The sequence below is a fragment of the Pygocentrus nattereri genome, chromosome 6 (genome assembly GCF_015220715.1).
Source record: "Pygocentrus nattereri isolate fPygNat1 chromosome 6, fPygNat1.pri, whole genome shotgun sequence".
Lineage (NCBI taxonomy): Eukaryota > Metazoa > Chordata > Actinopteri > Characiformes > Serrasalmidae > Pygocentrus > Pygocentrus nattereri.
In genome coordinates, this window is record NC_051216.1 from 9696272 (window position 1) to 9714643 (window position 18372).

Sequence of the window (18372 nt, forward strand, 5' to 3'; positions counted from 1 at the left end):
TCAAGTCAGAAAGCCTGACAAAAAAGACACTAATTAGAGAACTACAGTGTGTCATTTTTCATTTAACAATTTTTTGATCCCAAAATACTCTAATTTAAATAAATCTGCATTATAGAAGTTATTATATATAAAATAACAAAACACACTAATGATTCCAAATGTTTGAATGATAATATAATATATGATTTTTGCCAAGCTGTAACTTTAATGCCAATATTGAATATCGCTGCTGTCAGAAGAAAACCTCGTATCTCCATTTTTGACGTTTTTCAGTTTTTAACATAATTTGAAAATGCCTGCTACTCTTTACATTGTATGGAAATTTCATGATGAATGGACTTAAGGAAATGACCTAAAATGGCTTGGAAAAAAGTCTGGTTCCATTCACTAACATTAAAAGTAAAGCATGTTTTTTCCTTCTCCTGATTTTCTTTGGACAACAGCGATTTATTGCCTTATAATTATCTCATTTTCCTCAGTAATGCTGAGATCATTTTAATCGTATGGCCTGTATTGACTCTCCCTGGTCTTGTCCACCTACGTTCCAGATCGAAAGCCACAAACTGACGTTCCGTGATATGGCCAAGGCGCGAGTGGACCACGGGGCGGAGATTGTGATCCAGTCGCCTGGCCTTTCGGGCGACACCTCGCCCCACCGCCACAGCCACATGTCCTCATCTGGCAGCATCAACCTGCTGGAGTCACCGCAGCTGGCAACGCTGGCTGAGGATGTGACCGCTGCCCTGGCCAAACAGGGACTGTGAAACCCCACCCATTATCCCCAGCTCCAAGACACATAGCTATAGCTACCACTCAGCTATCTCCCACACTCCGTCTCCAAAAGCAGGATTTTTATAAAGCAGGATTTCTCAGCTTTTTCTTTTGCATTGTTACCCCAGACAGTTATTTCGACACATTTTACTGTCCTGAAAAAGACTCAAAGCACACGTATAATAGAAGTCAATGGCAGGTTGCACCATTTAGTGGGGTACCTGCCCACTGGCTTCTATTATAACTGTGTTTAAAGTCAATGTTTTCACTTTTTTTCTGTTATCTATAGTAACCAACTCTATATTACAGAAGAAAAGGACGAAGATTACGTTGAAAAATGCTGGATTTTTCCTTTAGGCCCAAAGTGTCCAATTAGAGTGAAGCTAATCTCGGACAATCCAAGCATTTGGCTCAAGTTATCCAGCATTACTGAGACATCCTGCCTTGTGAATCACCCCTGATCTACAGTAGTCTCCTCTAGTGGTGTTAGTAGTGGTGGGCAGCATCCCTCTGACCGTTTCTGGAATCCCATCCACATCACACACTTTATCTGTCGACTCAACAGCAGCAACCTCCTGGAGCTGGATTGGACTTTATCTAGGAAAGAGGATAAGTGGGAAAAAGACGTGGATCATTGTTTGGAGTTTTATTTGATTTTGTTGGATTGTTTTTGTCTAAAAGTACCTATTACTTAGCTTAGAGAGGTACCAGTGCTTTTATTCTCCCTGTTTACTGTGTGAGTGGCTCTTTAATTTGATTTTTTTACAGTCGTGTACAGATACTGATCTCCGATCAGGCTTAGCTATTGGTACGCATTAGGAAGAGAGCACCAGGGGCTTTTTCTACAACGGACAGGAGGTCACCTGACCATTCCATGCGGCATTATTTTACGCAGTTCAGTGCATGGGGTCTGAAAACACACGCATCCCGAAAGCGACCTAAATATGCTCACCCAGCCATCGATACGACTACGATGTATGTTAATATATGTATAATTACACCGATTATTTGTCAACAGCATCTTAAAAAAAACACAAATAGAAAACATTACACCTTCTATAACTTGTATCTGTACAATTGCATTATTGCAACTAAAAAAAGAGAAAAAAATTAGAATATGGTATGATGAGCATGTGTCAATTCTAGGACAAAAAGAAGCTATTTTCTATTTCAAACGAAAGGATTTTAGTAAGTTATTTGCCGAAATCATTGGATAAAATGAGCATTTCATGTTTTATAGATATTAGTGACAACGATGTTACGCTTGTTAATCATTTCAAATGACTGTGTTGCCATTGCCCAGGGGTCCAAGCACGTAAATGCGAGAACACTGCGTATTCAGAAAAGGAGTAATTGAACCGGATTTTGGACGACATCTGTGCGGTATTACACCAAGAATGAAACAGTGCATGCCCTAATGCACTAATGCAGATGGTTGGAAAGCTCCTGGTGGGCACGTCTGAGCACTTTAAGATGAAAACGTTGGCTCTTTTTTAGTGCAGAAAGCCAGTAGCCACTGTCTACGTACTTCAGACTGCAAACGGTCCCTCTGGGCATGCGGCTGTATGAGCAGCTTTGTGGACAGAGCTGTGGGTCTTATTTAATTATTCACTGTAGGGAGCAGCTACTCTGGACCGTCAGTCAGACCCTCCGTACTCTGCCGTGTTCGACTTTAGATGCTTAGGTTTGCTTTACGTGTAAACTTAGGAGGTGGAAAAAGAGACAAAACAACACAAACACAGAAACAACAACACAAAAGCTACAAAAAAAAAAAAACTCAATAAGAAAGGTTTCGAAAAAAAAAAAAGACAAACTCACTCATCTCGCAACAGTTTGATAAAAGTGCTCCTGTATATTTTTTCCGTCGTCATTTGTGGCATCCCCTTCTCTTCCCCCAGAGCTCCTGTTGTTTGTTGGCTTCTGTGTTTTTCTGCACCCCCTTTTGCCCTCCCTCCCCCTCCCCCCTCCCACCGCAACTGTAAATCTATTTAAAAAGTCCTGTAGATGTATGCAGTTTTTCTCCTGTTGATGATACGGATTACAAATGCTCTTAACGATTACGACAATAAAAACAAAATGGCCAAAAATGAAAAATCCCTGGGCTGCGGTTCATTCTGGGGTCCTTGTCCGGCCCTCTGTGGTTTACTTGATGCCGCTGCGAGCTGGAAAACAGGTCTGTCGGCGGGTTAATCTTTCACAGCATCCGTGTTAACGTTCTGAAGCAGGGGACCTTTCTTTGGGGGTAAAAATGTTTCAGGACCCCCCTTGCAGGCCGCCCCCAACATACAGGAGTAAGCATAACAGAAATTACAGAAGAACAATGAATTTCTGGGTCTACTCAGTTACTGGGCCAACCATAAATCTTTAGCCCAGTGAGCAGGTATCGGTCCGCTGGCTTGATGTCGGCACCCTGTTGACTGGTCTACCTTTGGACCACCCAGATTACTGTCCTGCATACAAGCTCTACCTAGTTTTTAATCTCAACAAACAGATTTTTAAAAAACTTAGAGAGACTTTTATTTTAGAAAATAAACTTAAACAAATATTACCATTTACATTTCTGGCATTTGGCTGATGCTCTTATCCAGAGCGACTTACAATTGGACTATTTTTACACAGGTAGGCCAAGGCGGTGTTAGGAGTCTTGCCCAAGGACTCTTATTGGTTTAGTGTAGGGTGTTTGCCCAGGTGGGGATTGAACCCCAGTCTACAGTGTAGAAGGCAGAGGTGTTAACCACTACACTATTACCAACAACTGAGAAGAAAATATTGATGATTAGGCCTGATATAAAATGACTTTATAGATAATGTTGCTGACATTGTGCTGTATTAAATGATTTAATAAATTTATAGTATAACTTAAGAAAGGAAGGAGGAAGATCGGTAAGTTGCACTATGGGTGGAACATGAGGTCCGATAAGTGGAATTTTGTCTTGGGCTGCCTGGAAAACGCTGAGCAAAACACCAGTGGACCACCAGCTTGCCGACCGACAGTGGCCTACTGTCTTCCTGCTACAAGTTTATTGGTCAGCTAAGACCCTCCTTCAGTAAGGAGCTCACCCAATAGACCCATAATCATCACTAGTCTGTGGCCTGTAGATGGAGCCATTCAGCTGCACCTGCTTACAATTTATCAGTTTTATAAGGAAGATGACCACAACCCCCAGTTTAAGAACCCCTGTCTTAAATACGCAATACCACCAACATCTAAATCACCATATAAATCAAGTAGAACATCATTAAATATGTTAGTGTAGTTTGTCACGCATAAATTAAAGAACCAAAAACGCTCCATCCTTTACGTTCCTGCCTAAGATATAAGGCCAGAAAATGGTAGTACAGCGGTGTGTATGAGAAACCACACAAGTCTCTCTCTCTCTCTCTCTCTCTCTCTCTCTCTCTCTCTCTCTCTCTCTCTCTCTCTCTCTCTCTTGCTCTCTCTCTCACTCTACACCCTCTGTTCTCTCTCTCTCTCTCCACCCTCTGTTCTCTTTCTCTCTCTCCACCCTCTGTTCTCTCTCTCTCTCTCTCCACCCTCTGTTCTCTCTCTCTCTCTCTCCACCCTCTGCTCTCTCTCTCTCGCTCTCTCTCCACCCTCTGCTCTCTCTCTCTCGCTCTCTCTCCAACCTCTGCTCTCTCTCTCACTCTCTCCACCCTCTGTTCTCTCTCTCTCTCCACCCTCTGCTCTCTCTCGCTCTCTCCCTCTCTCTCCACCCTCTGTTCTCTCTCTCTCTCTCTCCACCCTCTGTTCTCTCTCTCTCTCCACCCTCTGCTCTCTCTCGCTCTCTCCCTCTCTCTCCACCCTCTGTTCTCTCTCTCACTCTCTCCACCCTCTGTTCTCTCTCTCTCTCTCCACCCTCTGCTCTCTCACTCTCTCTCCACCCTCTGCTCTCTCTCTCTCTCTCTCTCTCCACCCTCTGCTCTCTCTCTCACTGTCTCTCTTTCTCTCTCGCTCTCACTCTCTCTCCAACCTCTGCTCTCTCTCTCACTCTCTCCACCCTCTGTTCTCTCTCTCTCTCCACCCTCTGTTCTCTCTCTCACTCTCTCCACCCTCTGTTCTCTCTCTCTCTCCACCCTCTTCTCTCTCTCTCTCTCTCTTCACCCTCTGCTCTCTCTCTTTCTCTCTCGCTCTCTCTCTCTCTCTCTCTCTCTCCACCCTCTGCTCTCTCTCTCCCGTCTGGATTTTTTGCCACCTTTTTAATAGCTTCCTGGAGGGGCTTCTCTGGCAGCCTTCAGGATCAGGGACAGCTCCACCTACTGACATGGAGGGATACACAACCAGACACAGAAAAAAACACAGAAAGAACGAGACACATATAGGCACAGCCATAACAATAGTTCCCCACTGCAAGTTGATTCAGCCACTTATCCCCATTCAGAGTAGCCATAATATGCAATTCCCTTCTGTTTTGGTGGTCCCTCGGTGGTCCCTCGGTGGAAATACGCAATATTTTTTTTTTCTTCAATGATTTTGATGGAATATATTTAGATGGGAATGAGTAAGAATTATAAAACCAAAAGCAAACTGGATTTTCATTTTCGTGGTGAACAAGAATCAATATTAATAAAAGTGTTTGTGTTTAACTGTTTTTACTGTGGCCGTTTTACATGTTTTTATATCCAAAAAAAAGCTGCAGTTGTTGGTTTTATCTTGGCACGGCCACCTTTGCGGCGAGAGTGGATTGTTTCCTTCCTATTTCACTCCTCATTGCTCACCAGCTGCTTAACACCAAGCCACGTTTCACACCCACAGTCAGCCCACAGTCCCAGTACACGTATAGTTTAAAAACAGGGGAAAATTGATTGGTAATGTTAATATTCAACTTCCATTCCATCTGCAAAATGACCACTAGAGATGGAGGCATGCAGAAAGAGGCTACACAGAAGGAGAACAGATGTGCTCAATCAGCCACATCTCAACCACTCCAATCAGACCACCCTGTCCCAGATCCAGCTGCGGCTGGATCACCCCAACATCATTCCTTTATTGAGAAGGAAAACCCAGTATTAAAGATCAAAGTTGGCATGGTTACCTATAGAAACAGAGCAGCCCTGCACTGTTAGAAATGAAGGTTCTGTGCAGGTACTTCATTCATCAAGGTACAACAGTGGTTGTAGGGTCCAACTCTGAACCTTAAATAAGTTTATCTGGGTGAAAAGTACAGATTTGTACCTTTTCATAATCTAATGTTTTAAATCAGAACAGTAAAATAAAAGCCTGGAGGTGAGGCAGGGTGTATGGAGTCAGTACAGCTTAGAAAACATCATTTCAGTGGATTATAGTTCAGTTATGAACCCTTGAGGGTCCCACCTCAGTGACAAGAGGGGCACTGCCCCAGTGACAGGTTCATACCTTTATTTCTGAGAGTGTAGATGAGTCTTCAAAAATCATCAAAGATTATATTAATACAGTAAAAATATCATTTATACAAATTAGACCTCATCCCAAGTGTCCTTAATCAGTTGGTACATGTTTAGTGTCTGACGTTAGCTTTTTTCAAGGGACTATGAGGCTAATGTAATTCTTATAGATGACTGAGACCAAGCCTAAGCCTATTTGAGGATCCCCAACAACTTGACAGGGTTTGAGACCTGCTGGCTATAAGCTTCCTACATTACTCTCACAGCTCCACTGCAAAACCACAGATGCAAACTTCAGACCACAAACATGTCTTGGTTGATTACATCTGGGGAAAGAGGGCGATTAAATGCTAAATGCCTCACTTATAAGGCGGCTCTTAAGTGCACCATTGTGATCATCTGATAGTGTCCATTATACTTTAATGCCCATTGGAAACACGATTGTAAGTGTTGTGCACAACCAAGTCACCCACCCACTTGACCTACCTGCGTTTCCCATCGGCCTGCATTGCTGTGGGCAAGAACGAGAACCTGACAAGGGGTGTACTTTGTGAAAAGTTTATTATGAGAAATGACAGAGGCGAAAAATAAATTAAGACTCTGGGGAAAGGGAGGGCAGGGGGTGGGGCGGGGGGGTGGAACGGCAAGGGGTCAACAACCAGTCCACAGTGGAGGCAGTATATGTAGCACCTTTGGACTTGTGAATCCAGACGACAAGGAGTGTGAGAGGAGGAGCAAGGTGTGTCCTGTGGTTGAGGGCAGCCGGGACACCCCTTACTCCCTCATTACTGCCCCACTGTGGAGAGATTCGCCCCAGCGCAAGCAACAGGACAGCAACTGCTGCAAAATCATATAGACGGCTTCCAAGAGTGGACATGAAAAAGGAAACAAAAGACATAAATAGACAAAAAGAATGGCTTAGAGTTGACGTCCCATAGTCCTTTGTTTTGAAAAATCCATTTCCTCGCTGGTTGGAGAAACTGCGCATGGACGTCCTGACACCATGGGGTCGGGAGAAATAGATGTGCTTCCTCAAAACTGTTACCACTTACACTGACAGGATGTGTTTCACAAAAGCTAGAAGGAAAAATAAGAGAAAATATAATGTAAAACTACAGAACATCAGCGTTTAATAATGCCTGGGCAGATCAAGAGTGTCCAACAGTATCAAAATCATGATGTCGCATGTAATGTTCTCTATAGAGCAGGAATCACCATCATCTTATCCCTGAAGGGTCAGTCAAAACCTGAAGCCACACTGGCCCACTGCGGATAAGACTGGTGATCCCAGCTACACTGTGCAGGCACATTGTTCACTCATCGAGGCATAAACAATGTAAATGTTCCCTCAAAGTTACAGCAGATTAGATTAAATTAAGATTAGATTAAATGACCTTTATTAGTCCCACATCAGGGAAATTTCACCTCCGCATTTAACCCATTCGTGAAGTGAAACACCACATACACTCTAGGGGCAGTGAGCACATTTGCATAGAGAGGTGGGCAGACCTATCTGCAGCGCTCAGGGAGCAGTTGGGGGTAAGGTGTCTTGCTCAAGGACACCTCAGCCATATACTGTCAGCTCTGGGGATCGAACCAGTGACCTTCTAGTCACAGAGCCGGTTCCCTAACCTCCTGCAAATGACCGCCCCTTTTTTATGAACCTTAAATAAGTTTCTCCAGGTGAAAAGTTCATATTTGTACCTTTTCATAATCGAATGTTGTAAAACAGAACAGTAGAATAAAAGCCTGGAGGCGAGGCGGGGGGTGTGGAGTCAGAACAGCTTAGAACAGATCATTTCAGTGGATTATGGTTCAGTTGTGTTCCCTGACTAAAGGTACTGAGATGTACCCTTGACAGTACCACCCCAGTGACCACACTCTCAGAAAAAAAGGTATGACACTGTCACTGGGGCAGTACCCTTCTGGTCACTGTGGTGGTACCCTCACGGGTACGTCTCAGTACCTTTACTCATGGAACATAACTGTACCGTAATCCACTGAAATGATATTTTTTAAGATGTGTTGGCTCCACACCCCCTGTCTCACATCCAGGCTTTTTATCCAATGGTCCTCTTTTAAAAATTTAGTTTATAAAAAGATCTAAATATCTACTTTTCCACTGGGAAATACTTATATAAGGTACACAATTGGACCTTAAAACCACTGCTGTACCTTTGAGGGACCGTTTACACTCTTTGTACCTTGATGAACGAATCATGTACCTCCATGGTACCTTTATTTCTAACAGTGCAGAGGGGTCCTGCCCCAGTGACAGTTTGCTAACTTTATTTCTGTGCATGCAGTGTAACAACCAAGTCCTCCTGAAATACTGACCCTCATAGTTGACGCAGCCATTCTCATCCTCCTGGCCTGCCATGACGGCATCGACCTCAGCCTCTGACATTTTCTCACCTGTCAATCATTTATTTAGAGCAAATGAGCCACATCCAAAATCATATCCTAATGCACTGTACATCACATAGCAGGTACTTATTGTTAATGTATTGGGGGCACACTGAGACTAAGGGTGATGCCCCCATTTTTATCACAATAGTGACAATAAAAATGTTACACAGTCTTATTTCATCTGAAAGGACCTTGGTTAACAGGACTGTGTTCAATAAGAGAAGACAAAAGGCAAAGTGAAATGTGGAGTTATTTTGCTGTACTATTTAAACTTAATTTTTTTCCATTCTGTAAGATAAGATTGTGCACTCAATACAACTTTTCATCACGTTTGAATTATAACAAAATATTTCCTATTTTTTAGAAACAAACTTACAAATTGATCCAAAACGGTAACTTTACAGGAGAAGGAAAAAATCTACTTTACTTTTAATGTAAGTCAATGGAACCAGAATTATTCACAAGTCATTTTGGGCCATTTCTTTAAGTCCATTTATCATGAAATGTACACACAATGTAAAGGACAACAGGTACTTTTAATTTATGTCAAAAACTGAAAAAGGTGGAGATATGACACAAAAGTGGAGATACAAGGTTTCCTTCCGACAGCAGCGAAATGTGGTGTTGATTAAAAATCAATGTCATTTTCACTTTATTTAAATTAGCTGTGAACCAGAAGTAACTGATATAAAATTGCACAGTGTTATTTTTGTATAACCTTTAAGGAAACACTGGTAACACTTTATTTGAATACTACCTACATAGGGACTACATAACACAGGCATAAGCACTGAACACCAGATGAAGCAATATTTGAGTATTTATTCCCAGCTTATATTAGGAACTGCAAGATGACGCAAGATGTTCCATGAAGTAAATGACATTGCTTTGACATAAAGGACCTTCAACTAAAGTGAGGGACATTTGTTCATTTATAACACTGTTATGAAGCATCATTTTCATATTTCTACATGAGTTAAAGTACAAAACCCTTTTGTCAATAAAATGTCATTTTCTTCGGCTTATGGTATCTTGTGATTACTGGCATGAGCCGTTCATAAAGACTCAAATATTGCTTTATAAATTCGTTATTCAATGCTTATGCATGTGTTATGATGTTTTTATGTAAGTAGCATTCAAATCAAGCGTTACCGAAGCTCGTTAGTGACTCTGATTCAATAAAAACTTTTTTAAATGTTTTTAAACTGAACTCTAAAACTGATTTATATTCAAAAGAGCAATTTGTTAGAGGGGTTTTTGTGGTGGTGTCGTGTCCAGGCACTCACCCAGCGTTGAGAGGACAATACGCAGCTCAGCGCCCATCACTGTGCCGTTGCCCTCCTTGTCGAAGACGCGCAGACCCTCAACGTAGTCCTCGAAGGTCCCCTTGTTTGGCTTGTTGACCAAATACTGCAGCATGGGCAGGAATTGCTCAAACTCCACCCTCTTGTTGGCCATCTCTGTGGGGAGGAAGGAGGGCGGCAGGGATCAGAGGTGAGGAAGTGGGGCTGATTGTAGATCGTGCAGTGATGTGAGTTTATATACTTGTATAACTTGCACACGAGTGAGACATTAAATATTACAGAGAAGGACTTGGCAACCGTGAGGCAAAGCTGACGTTAAAGCAATGACTGGACCAAAGATCTAATTCACACAGTTTCCCACTTAGCCAAAATGTAGTCGATTAGCATATTAGACGTCTGAAATTTACGTCATTTGCACTGGAGCCGTGAGGTTAATGTAGCCAGTAATGAAACAAGCCAGCAAATGATGAAAGTTAATAGCCACCAGTTCATCTGATGCTAATCGCAACTTCAAAATCACCTCAAATCAGGTTGAGTGATTAAACAGACCTGCTTATGTGATTTCTGACTGTGTGCGGCAAACCTAACATCTATAGAAACAGACAGGGGCATTCAGGCTATCGAGCCAACAACTAATGAAGGCTGATAGCAGCCAATTAGCGCTGTGCTAACCAGATTCCTAATCACACATTTGTCTTGACATTTTGTCATTTTGGGGTGTTTCTTTGGGTCCATCCGTCATGAAATTTACACACAATGTAGAGGACAGCAGGCATTTTCAAATGATATTAAAAAAAGGAACTTAAAAACTGAAAAACGTCAAAAGTGGAGATACGAGGTTTTCATCCTAAGGCAGGGAAATGGGATATTGATTAAATACCAATGTCATTTTCAATTGACTTCAATTAGATGTGAACAAGCGGTAACTGATATAAAATTGCACCGTGTTATTGCTCTATACCTTTTAAGCAAACATTGGTATCACTTCATTTGAAGGCCACCTACATAGGGACTACTTAACACATGCATAAGCACTGAACAACAGACTTTAATAAGCAATATTTGAGTTATGTTCTATGAAGTAAATCAGACATGATGGACCTCAAATTAAAGTGATGTATTCTGTTTATAACACAGCATCCTTTTCATCTATTTGCAGGTCTGTTTGAGATTATTTAATCGCTCAGCCTGGTGATTATGAAACTGGAGGGTCTGTTATTGTTAGCTAAGCTAGCTTTCTGGAAGGAAGATGTGAACCACATCTCGACTAATCAACTAAAGTGAAACCGTCAACTGTGCAAAACTGTCACTCGACCGGCTGCAGTTTTGGTAGCTCTTCAGTAGATGTTAACTTTATGGATTCCACAGAAAAACAAGCTAAACGCATTTGAGTCCCAGCCGAGTTACAGAGCCACCGGGTCATACCTTCAGGGCTGGGGTTGCCCAGGATCAGATTGACTTCCTTGTTGGTGGGGTTCTGTCCCAGTGCGCGGCAGATGTCGGCGATCTGGTTGTAGGCGACCTTGTTGTCACCCACTCTGTCGAAAAGGCCAAAGGCTTCCTTGTAATCTGAGGTAATGAAAAGGGAGAGATACTTTAGGCTGTGCTGGGTGTTTTTTTGGGGATGCTTTGCTTTCTTTTAACATTTACATTGTTTTATAGTTAGAGGAAATAAGACAACCTACTTAGAAAATGTGTGTTTACGTCATTTAATAAGCCCTTAACAAACCATGGGCCCAAGCCTTTATTACACACCTCTATAAGCTGAGAACAGCTCAGTTACTGAAGAATGAGCCTTTGTATGAAATAAACCTGGAATGTTAACGGGTCAGTACTTTGGGTGTGTTTCTCAGCTTCACTTTCATCAAAAGAGTTTGCTTTGCCTCAGTAAATGTTTGACAGGTTTCTTTTATGGACTGTTGTTAACCCCTTTCTGCAGGCCTCCTAGTGGACAGTCCATTGGCAGCACTGAAATCAACTTATCTGATTTTATTCATGTCAATTAATTAATTAATAACATTAATGTTCACATTAATTAGTGTTAAATCATTTTATTAAGTTTTATTAATGTAAGCAACTAAAATTGTTTCCTTCAAAATCTAATTAAAATGTCAAATGCTTGTTTAAAAACTCAGTTTTAACTTGAAATATATTTAAAAGCAAAGCTGAACTGAACTGAGTTTTTTTTTTTTTTTGGCAACTGCGTAGACGTGGTTGAAAGCACATATTGTAACTTGTGGGACCCAAAAAAAGATTTAACCTCACACAATTTCAGAGTTATTATATCATAAAGTTTACCGTTCAGTAACTCCATAGGTTGTGCCGTCCAGCTGAGTTATTCTCAACTTAAAGAAGTGTTTAATAGAAGTTTTAAACATCTTAAAGGTTTGAGTGCTAATGAGTGCTGACTTCATGAGAAGGCCATAAAAAGGTAATTTGCATTACCAAAAGACTGTCATTCATATTTCCACAAATATCTACATATGATACTGTTTCCCTCAAACCCCATCAGCCTGTAATGTTAATGCCAAAAAGTAAGATGGCTTGTATAAAATATTTTTTTATAGGCATTCCCAAACTTCAGTGACTTATTTCTAATATTCAGTCATGCTCACTGAGCCATCTGCATTTTTAAAAAAACATATTTCACTCTTAATTAATTGCAATCATTGGAATTAAACGTGTAAATGTAATTATGGGCCCAGTGATCCTGAATGGGCAGGTTTCCCAACACTAATGTAGAACCTTAGGCCTCCTGTCAATCATGACCTGCCGGTCAGGTTAGTGGACAATGTGTTCAATGTCAGAAATTTCACTCATTGACCCCAGCAAATTAAGAGCGACAGCTGCATGCGTGCTCGCTGAGGGCCTCGCCGGGTGATAACGAGGACGAGCTATTTCAATGGGCTTTGCCGTGGGCTCTCTGGAAAGTGAGCTGGAGAAAGATTAATAACTCAATGTGATTTCCGCGCACAGCCGTGTGCCGCCGATGGCCAGCCTCGGGAGGCATTTAATGCTCTGACTTGGAACCGATACACGCTCCCAAGAATATAACTCCGTCCATATAAAGTCACTAAGACGTCTGAGTGACCCACATAAATCAAGAATGCTGACTAGAGCGTAACTAACACCCTGCCTGACCTCCTAATGGCCAAAGGGGGCATTCTTCAGCTTTACAAACAGCCCTGACCATTGACAATGGGCCATTCCAGGCTAAAGGTGGGATTTTTTTTACGGCATAATAAAAGTACATTTTTACATACCTGATCTATTGGGGCCGATTTCAGCGGCTTCAAAGAGCTGCACTTTGCCTAAACTAACTCCGGCTTGGAAACTATACAGGCAATGATTTACACATTTGTTGTCCATTTATATTTGACTTCTTTCTTTATTTCATTCATTCTTTTGTCATCTGCTTATTCATTCTTTAAGAGTGTACTTCGAGAGCCGATGGTTAGCCCTAAGTCTTGTTTGTGAGTCTTTATGTAGGTAAACTTACCTTCCAGCTGGTCTGGAGTGAACTCCACCTGCAGAAAAACAGGGGAAACTTAATTAACCTCATCATTTCTTCAGACTAACTTTTTTAAAAGTAAAAAAACTCAAACATGCGGTAATATATGTCTAATAATCTATTCAGCAACATATACACACGCATGCTTGTATGGCCATTAAATCCAAAAATAGGAGCGCGTTTTACTGTAAAATTGGAGTTGTTTTACAAAAATGAGTTGGATTCCTACATTAACTGTCAAATGCAACACAACAAATAACTTCATGTCAGAGTAACTTTGGAAACAGGCCGTGTATGAAAACACAAACATGTAAGAAGTGTCATCAAGATGAAAATATCAAAATTTGGTTCATCAAATCTTCATTGATGCTCAAGCTGTTAGCTGAAGCCCTGGAAAATGTTGTGTTGACAAAGATGACCGAATTATCATTCATTATTTCACTCATAGAGATCAAAATAACGTGTTAATTAAGTGTTATTAAGTGTTATGGCACTTTTGAAGTGCCTGAAATAGAAAAAGGGGCATCAGTCACTCCTAAACACTTCTTAGAAGTGAGTCACGAGGAATATGTATGACTTGCTTCGAGAGAAGCGGAAAAGCTTAAGTCCCAGCGACGGAGGTAAGGCTACACCTCTGCATGTGCTTAATTTAGTTTCTTCTACGGTGGTAACCTGACCAAGGGAGGTCCATCTTTGGCTGTCTTAACCTTGCCCACATTTGGTTACATGCCGCACTGCAACGTGTCATCACTGCGATATCTTGGCCACTAAAAATCAGCAGCGGGGTCTGTGGACAGGCTTAGTTTGATGCAGAGCTGCTTAATCCAGCACAGTTTGGTGATTTTCTTCTCTAGCACACCTACTAAACTAAACACCTACTTAACACCTACTCAATCATTAGCCGCTGAGTTGAACCAGGTGTGTTTGAGCAGGGCAATGACCAGACTAAGGCCCTCCCTGACCCAGGCTGGGACACCCCTGGATTAATGATTCTGATTAGTCACCAATTCGCTGGCAACCCCCACTGAACTATCCATGGTGCTGAGTTTTTCCTTGACTATATGTTCACCTTACATCTCTCACTTTACAAGCAGTGCTTATATACATATACTGCCATAAAAAATGAGCCTCGTAAACTCCAGGCTTGTATAGATGTGATGTTTAGGAATTTTATTTAATAGCAAATATGTCAGCTATGTAGTTAGGAGGATGTAGACTGGAGGTCTGGAACCACCTTAGAGTTTCTCTGAGTTTTAAGCCTTATAAAACAATTCATTGTGAATATACAGATTTTAAAACTACACTAGACTTACATTAACTTGTGTAACAGCTAATTTCCATGACTAGATCATTTTAACTCTGCCCATCCCTGCCCACCCTGCCTATCCCTGCCCACCCAGCCTATCCCTGCCCACCCATATGAAGCTGTAGCATGTAAAAGTCCACAATGAATTTGTTTTACCACCACAGTCACAAATCTATAGCTCCCATGCTGCTGTTTGAAGCAGTGTAAAAGCAGCATGTATTGTTACCTTGACTCCAGACAGGTCCACTGCTGCTGGTTTGGGTGGGGCCGCAGGCTCGGGTGCTGGGGCAGGTGCAGGCTCAGCCTTCTTGGCTGGCTCGGGCTTCTTTGCGTCCTTCTTGGGTGCCATTTTTAGCCAACGACCTGTGTGGGCTTCAGAGTGGACCGCAGCTTGGAGAACACTCAGCGCTTTCACTCCAAGGCAGAACGTTTATATATGCCCCTCTTTTACTCCATAGTGGATTTGACAGGGAGCAGAGGGGGCGGATTGGGCTGAAGGCTTGACTCACAGGCTCTACATGGTCGTGGGGGCCGAGCCATGAGATGAAAAGGAGGAGCCCAGCGCCCCAATGCGAGAGGAAAGGGAGGATGGTGACGAATGAGGTCACACTGGGTCAGTAGGTAAGAATCAGAGCAACTCAGTTCAGGTTCATTTTATGTGTACAATGTTGTTTGCAGCATTGTCTCAAAGCAGCTGTCCAGAAATATGGATCCAGCCCCAATTGAGTAGAAATTCAATATGAGTGTGAGAAAGGAACCCTAAGGGCATCCAAAACTTCAAAAGAGAAACTCTCTAAGAACATAATGAGGAGCAACTGGGAGGAACCAAGACTCAAATGAAGAATCTCCCAAAGATGATGAGGAAGAAACACCCTGAAGAACCAAGACTCAAAGCGAGGAACTTCCTAAGAACATGAGAAAGAAATGCAGAGAGGAACTAAGACTCAAAAGGGAAACCTTTTCTCCTCTGGGCTGCAGTTGGGATACAGGTTTGAGAAGTATCCAAGGAACATTAGACAAAGGCATTGGATCATCAGAGGAAATATCTGTCTGATAAGCTAATGACTAATACTAAAAGTCTCTGCTGTTAAACATGAACTGCCCAACACCGAAGAAAGGTTTAACATTTGTCAACTTCCTCTGTGACTGATTGTTAGTTTCAGTCTGGGAGTTTTGGTAGAAGGCTAAAATTTGCAGGCCATAATAACAAATTGATGCACATGCACTCTCCGGATACAGACGGGGCGGGGTGGTCTGGAGTGATGGCATCCCAAACATGGACCAGTGTCAATTTTTATGTGGTCATATGTAAACAGTATCTGTGGAGCGATGCAGTCAGCGATGCTTAGAGATGTTAAGCAGTTTACGAAGATTCCCGTAAAACGGCAAACAACGTTACAAAAAAAATTAAAAATGAGCCTGAGCAGCAATTAAAGGGGTCCAAGCACTAGAACCCAATTAAGAGACAGTCATGGTTTGGGAGCCAGGAAATGATCAGCAGCAATGTTTCTTTTCACTATAGACTCAAGCTCATGCTGCATAAACTGACCCCTCCTCATTTACACCTGTATGTGCCTTGTGCTTAAGCCCACAACAACTGAGCTCATGATGTATGTACTAATTAGATGTTTAAGTGCCTCTCTAAAATGAGCAATGTATGGCTATAACCTCATCATACATTTCCACTGCCAAGCTACCCAAACGTCTTGCTGAATTCAGTTACCCTTTTTCCTGGGGTACCAAGCATGCCAAACTCAGACATGTGTACCGAGCTACACAGAAAAAAGTACTGTGCAGATACATTTTTCATCAAGGTACAAACAATGTAAATATTGTGTACTTAGTTTTTAGGGAAAAGGTACATATTTGTACATTTTCATAATGTAGTGTATTAAAATGGAACAATATAATAAAAATATTGATATATATATCTTTTCATTGACAAATGGCAAAATTATGTTCCCTAACTAAGGATACTCAAAGGTACCACCCCAGTTCAGTGAGAGATCAGTACCTTTTTTTCTGAGAGTGTTGAGCAAAGTACTCAATCATCACACATCGTCAATCAAGTCAGATAACTACTAAAGTTCTAAAAAACCATTGCCAGCCAGAATCACTGACCAAAACATCACATAAAACTCAGGGAAAAGGTAACTCAGGACTGGAAGTGTCTTTATTGTTGCTACTTATGTTTGTGTGTACTTTCAATGGTAGTCTGACGGGAAATGGACACAGGATACAGGTTTTTGGTTCAGATTCACAATCATACCACACTACATTGCACTGTCCAGGGGAAAAGCTCTAACTTTAAGGGCCAATTTTGCCAATTATTTTGAAAGATTTGTGTTCGGTCCTGAAGGAAAGGTATTCAACATAGTTTGGTAAATTCTCAGCTCATTCATTCGATTAATCTGTTTGTGAAGCTATTCTAGGACTGGCTTGCAAAAAGAAGTTAAGCAAATAACTTCTCATAATCCACTGTTTTGGGAAAATACATATCTAAAGAAATCTTGGCTACACAGAACTACAGTGCCAGTTTTTACTGACATGTCCACCAATTTTGGCATATGATTTCTTTTTATTACTCATTGCCAAGCCTATCAAAAGGCTGCTACCATCTGATTGGCTGATGGTGGGCTTGTTTTATGAGATACTGTCCGGTTGTTGAAATGTTCACTTTTGCGCCATAATGCAAACTTTGATAAAACTTGATTGAGCAAGTGGGTGAAAGGACAAATAGACACTGAACTACTCTGCCTCACCTACAGGGGTGAGAAAGTGGACTTCTGCAGCATTGGATGTGCAGGCATGTATGACATGGTGGACGTGTAGCCTTGTAAAGGTTGTGCTGTCTCAGAAAACAGTCTGACCATTGCTTTGTGTCAGTGTACAGAGAAAAAGGTCCGCTAAGGTGCAGCGAAAGATTGAAACGTTCAGCGTCTGACTTTTCTGTTTCTTGAAAAGCTCGATTTACTTTGGAATTTTTGTTTGCTATTACTTTGTAAATAATAAGACTGAAATTATGGATATCTTTATGCCAAAGACCACAGATCAATGCAGCCTGTACTTGTACATTAATGGCATTTGCATTTTTCTTATTGGCTGAGTTGTCTAACTGTCCTTTCAAGCATAATAATAACCCATTTTTACCAATTTGAAAATATCTTTCTCATAATTAAGTAAGTATATTGCTAACATGGCAAATTGGTTTGATTTAGGGGTGGTCACTATGACATTATGACACTATATGTTTATTATTATTACAAATTATGTGCCTTTACTTTAAGAACATTAAACAATTGCCTGTTCCATTACAAAGAGTTTAATTAGATTTAGTTTTGGATTGTATTCATAGTTTTTTTTAAGATGGCACTACTGGTTCTCTTTTATCTGTTCTTATCAAACTTTAGAAAAGCTAATAATCATAAGGCAGGCTGCGTATTATAAAAATGTCTAAGCATTGTTAGATTTTACCATAACAGACACTTTTAATGTGAGGCCACTTTGATGTACAGAGGGCAAACAGTGTAGGACTACATCTCTGCGCTTTAGCAGAGAGTAGTAAGAGTGAGAAATCTAAAAAAAAGAAAACAATAGTGATCCTGTACGGTGCTTTGACCCCTTTCGCTATTTCGGACAGTGCAGATGATGCACTCTTGCTTTTGCATAAATGGGGTGACATCTGACTGCAGTGTGTCCACCCTTCCCCC

The 18372-nt window shown here is 41.4% G+C and overlaps 2 protein-coding genes across 18 annotated transcripts in view; one reads left to right on the forward strand and one right to left on the reverse strand.

Annotated features, from left to right (window-relative positions):
• Positions 1–2596, forward strand: part of map2 (microtubule-associated protein 2) — a 238370-nt gene extending 235774 nt beyond the window's left edge. For 16 of the 17 annotated variants that reach the window (XM_037539242.1, XM_037539241.1, XM_037539244.1 and 13 more), the window contains one exon: positions 549–2596. In XM_037539242.1, the coding sequence (XP_037395139.1) occupies positions 549–764 (216 nt within the window). In that variant the 3' untranslated portion in view covers positions 765–2596. The remainder of the gene's footprint in view (positions 1–548) is intronic. The other variant, XM_037539246.1, reaches the window with a different exon arrangement.
• A 4348-nt stretch (positions 2597–6944) lies between these two features.
• On the reverse strand, positions 6945–15082 carry myl1 (myosin, light chain 1, alkali; skeletal, fast). Its single transcript, XM_017707327.2, has 6 exons — positions 14889–15082; positions 13345–13372; positions 11271–11414; positions 9828–10001; positions 8470–8547; positions 6945–7209 (listed from the first exon to the last, which is right to left on the reverse strand). Exons 1-6 carry the CDS (start codon positions 15009–15011, stop codon positions 7181–7183), a joined length of 576 nt encoding a protein of 191 aa, XP_017562816.1. The 5' UTR covers positions 15012–15082; the 3' UTR covers positions 6945–7180.
• Positions 15083–18372: the final 3290 nt, after the last annotated feature.

Bases quoted from the DNA above. Each gene is read 5' to 3' on its own strand.
- myl1 (XM_017707327.2), bottom strand. From the start codon at position 15,011: ATGGCACCCAAGAAGGACGCAAAGAAGCCCGAGCCAGCCAAGAAGGCT. The intron at 11,415-13,344 runs GTAAGTTTACCT...TCATTACCTCAG, and splicing joins CACTCCAGACCAGCTGGAAG to ATTACAAGGAAGCCTTTGGC. The intron at 7,210-8,469 runs GTCAGTATTTCA...TTTTCCTTCTAG, and splicing joins TGGCTGCGTCAACTATGAGG to CTTTTGTGAAACACATCCTG.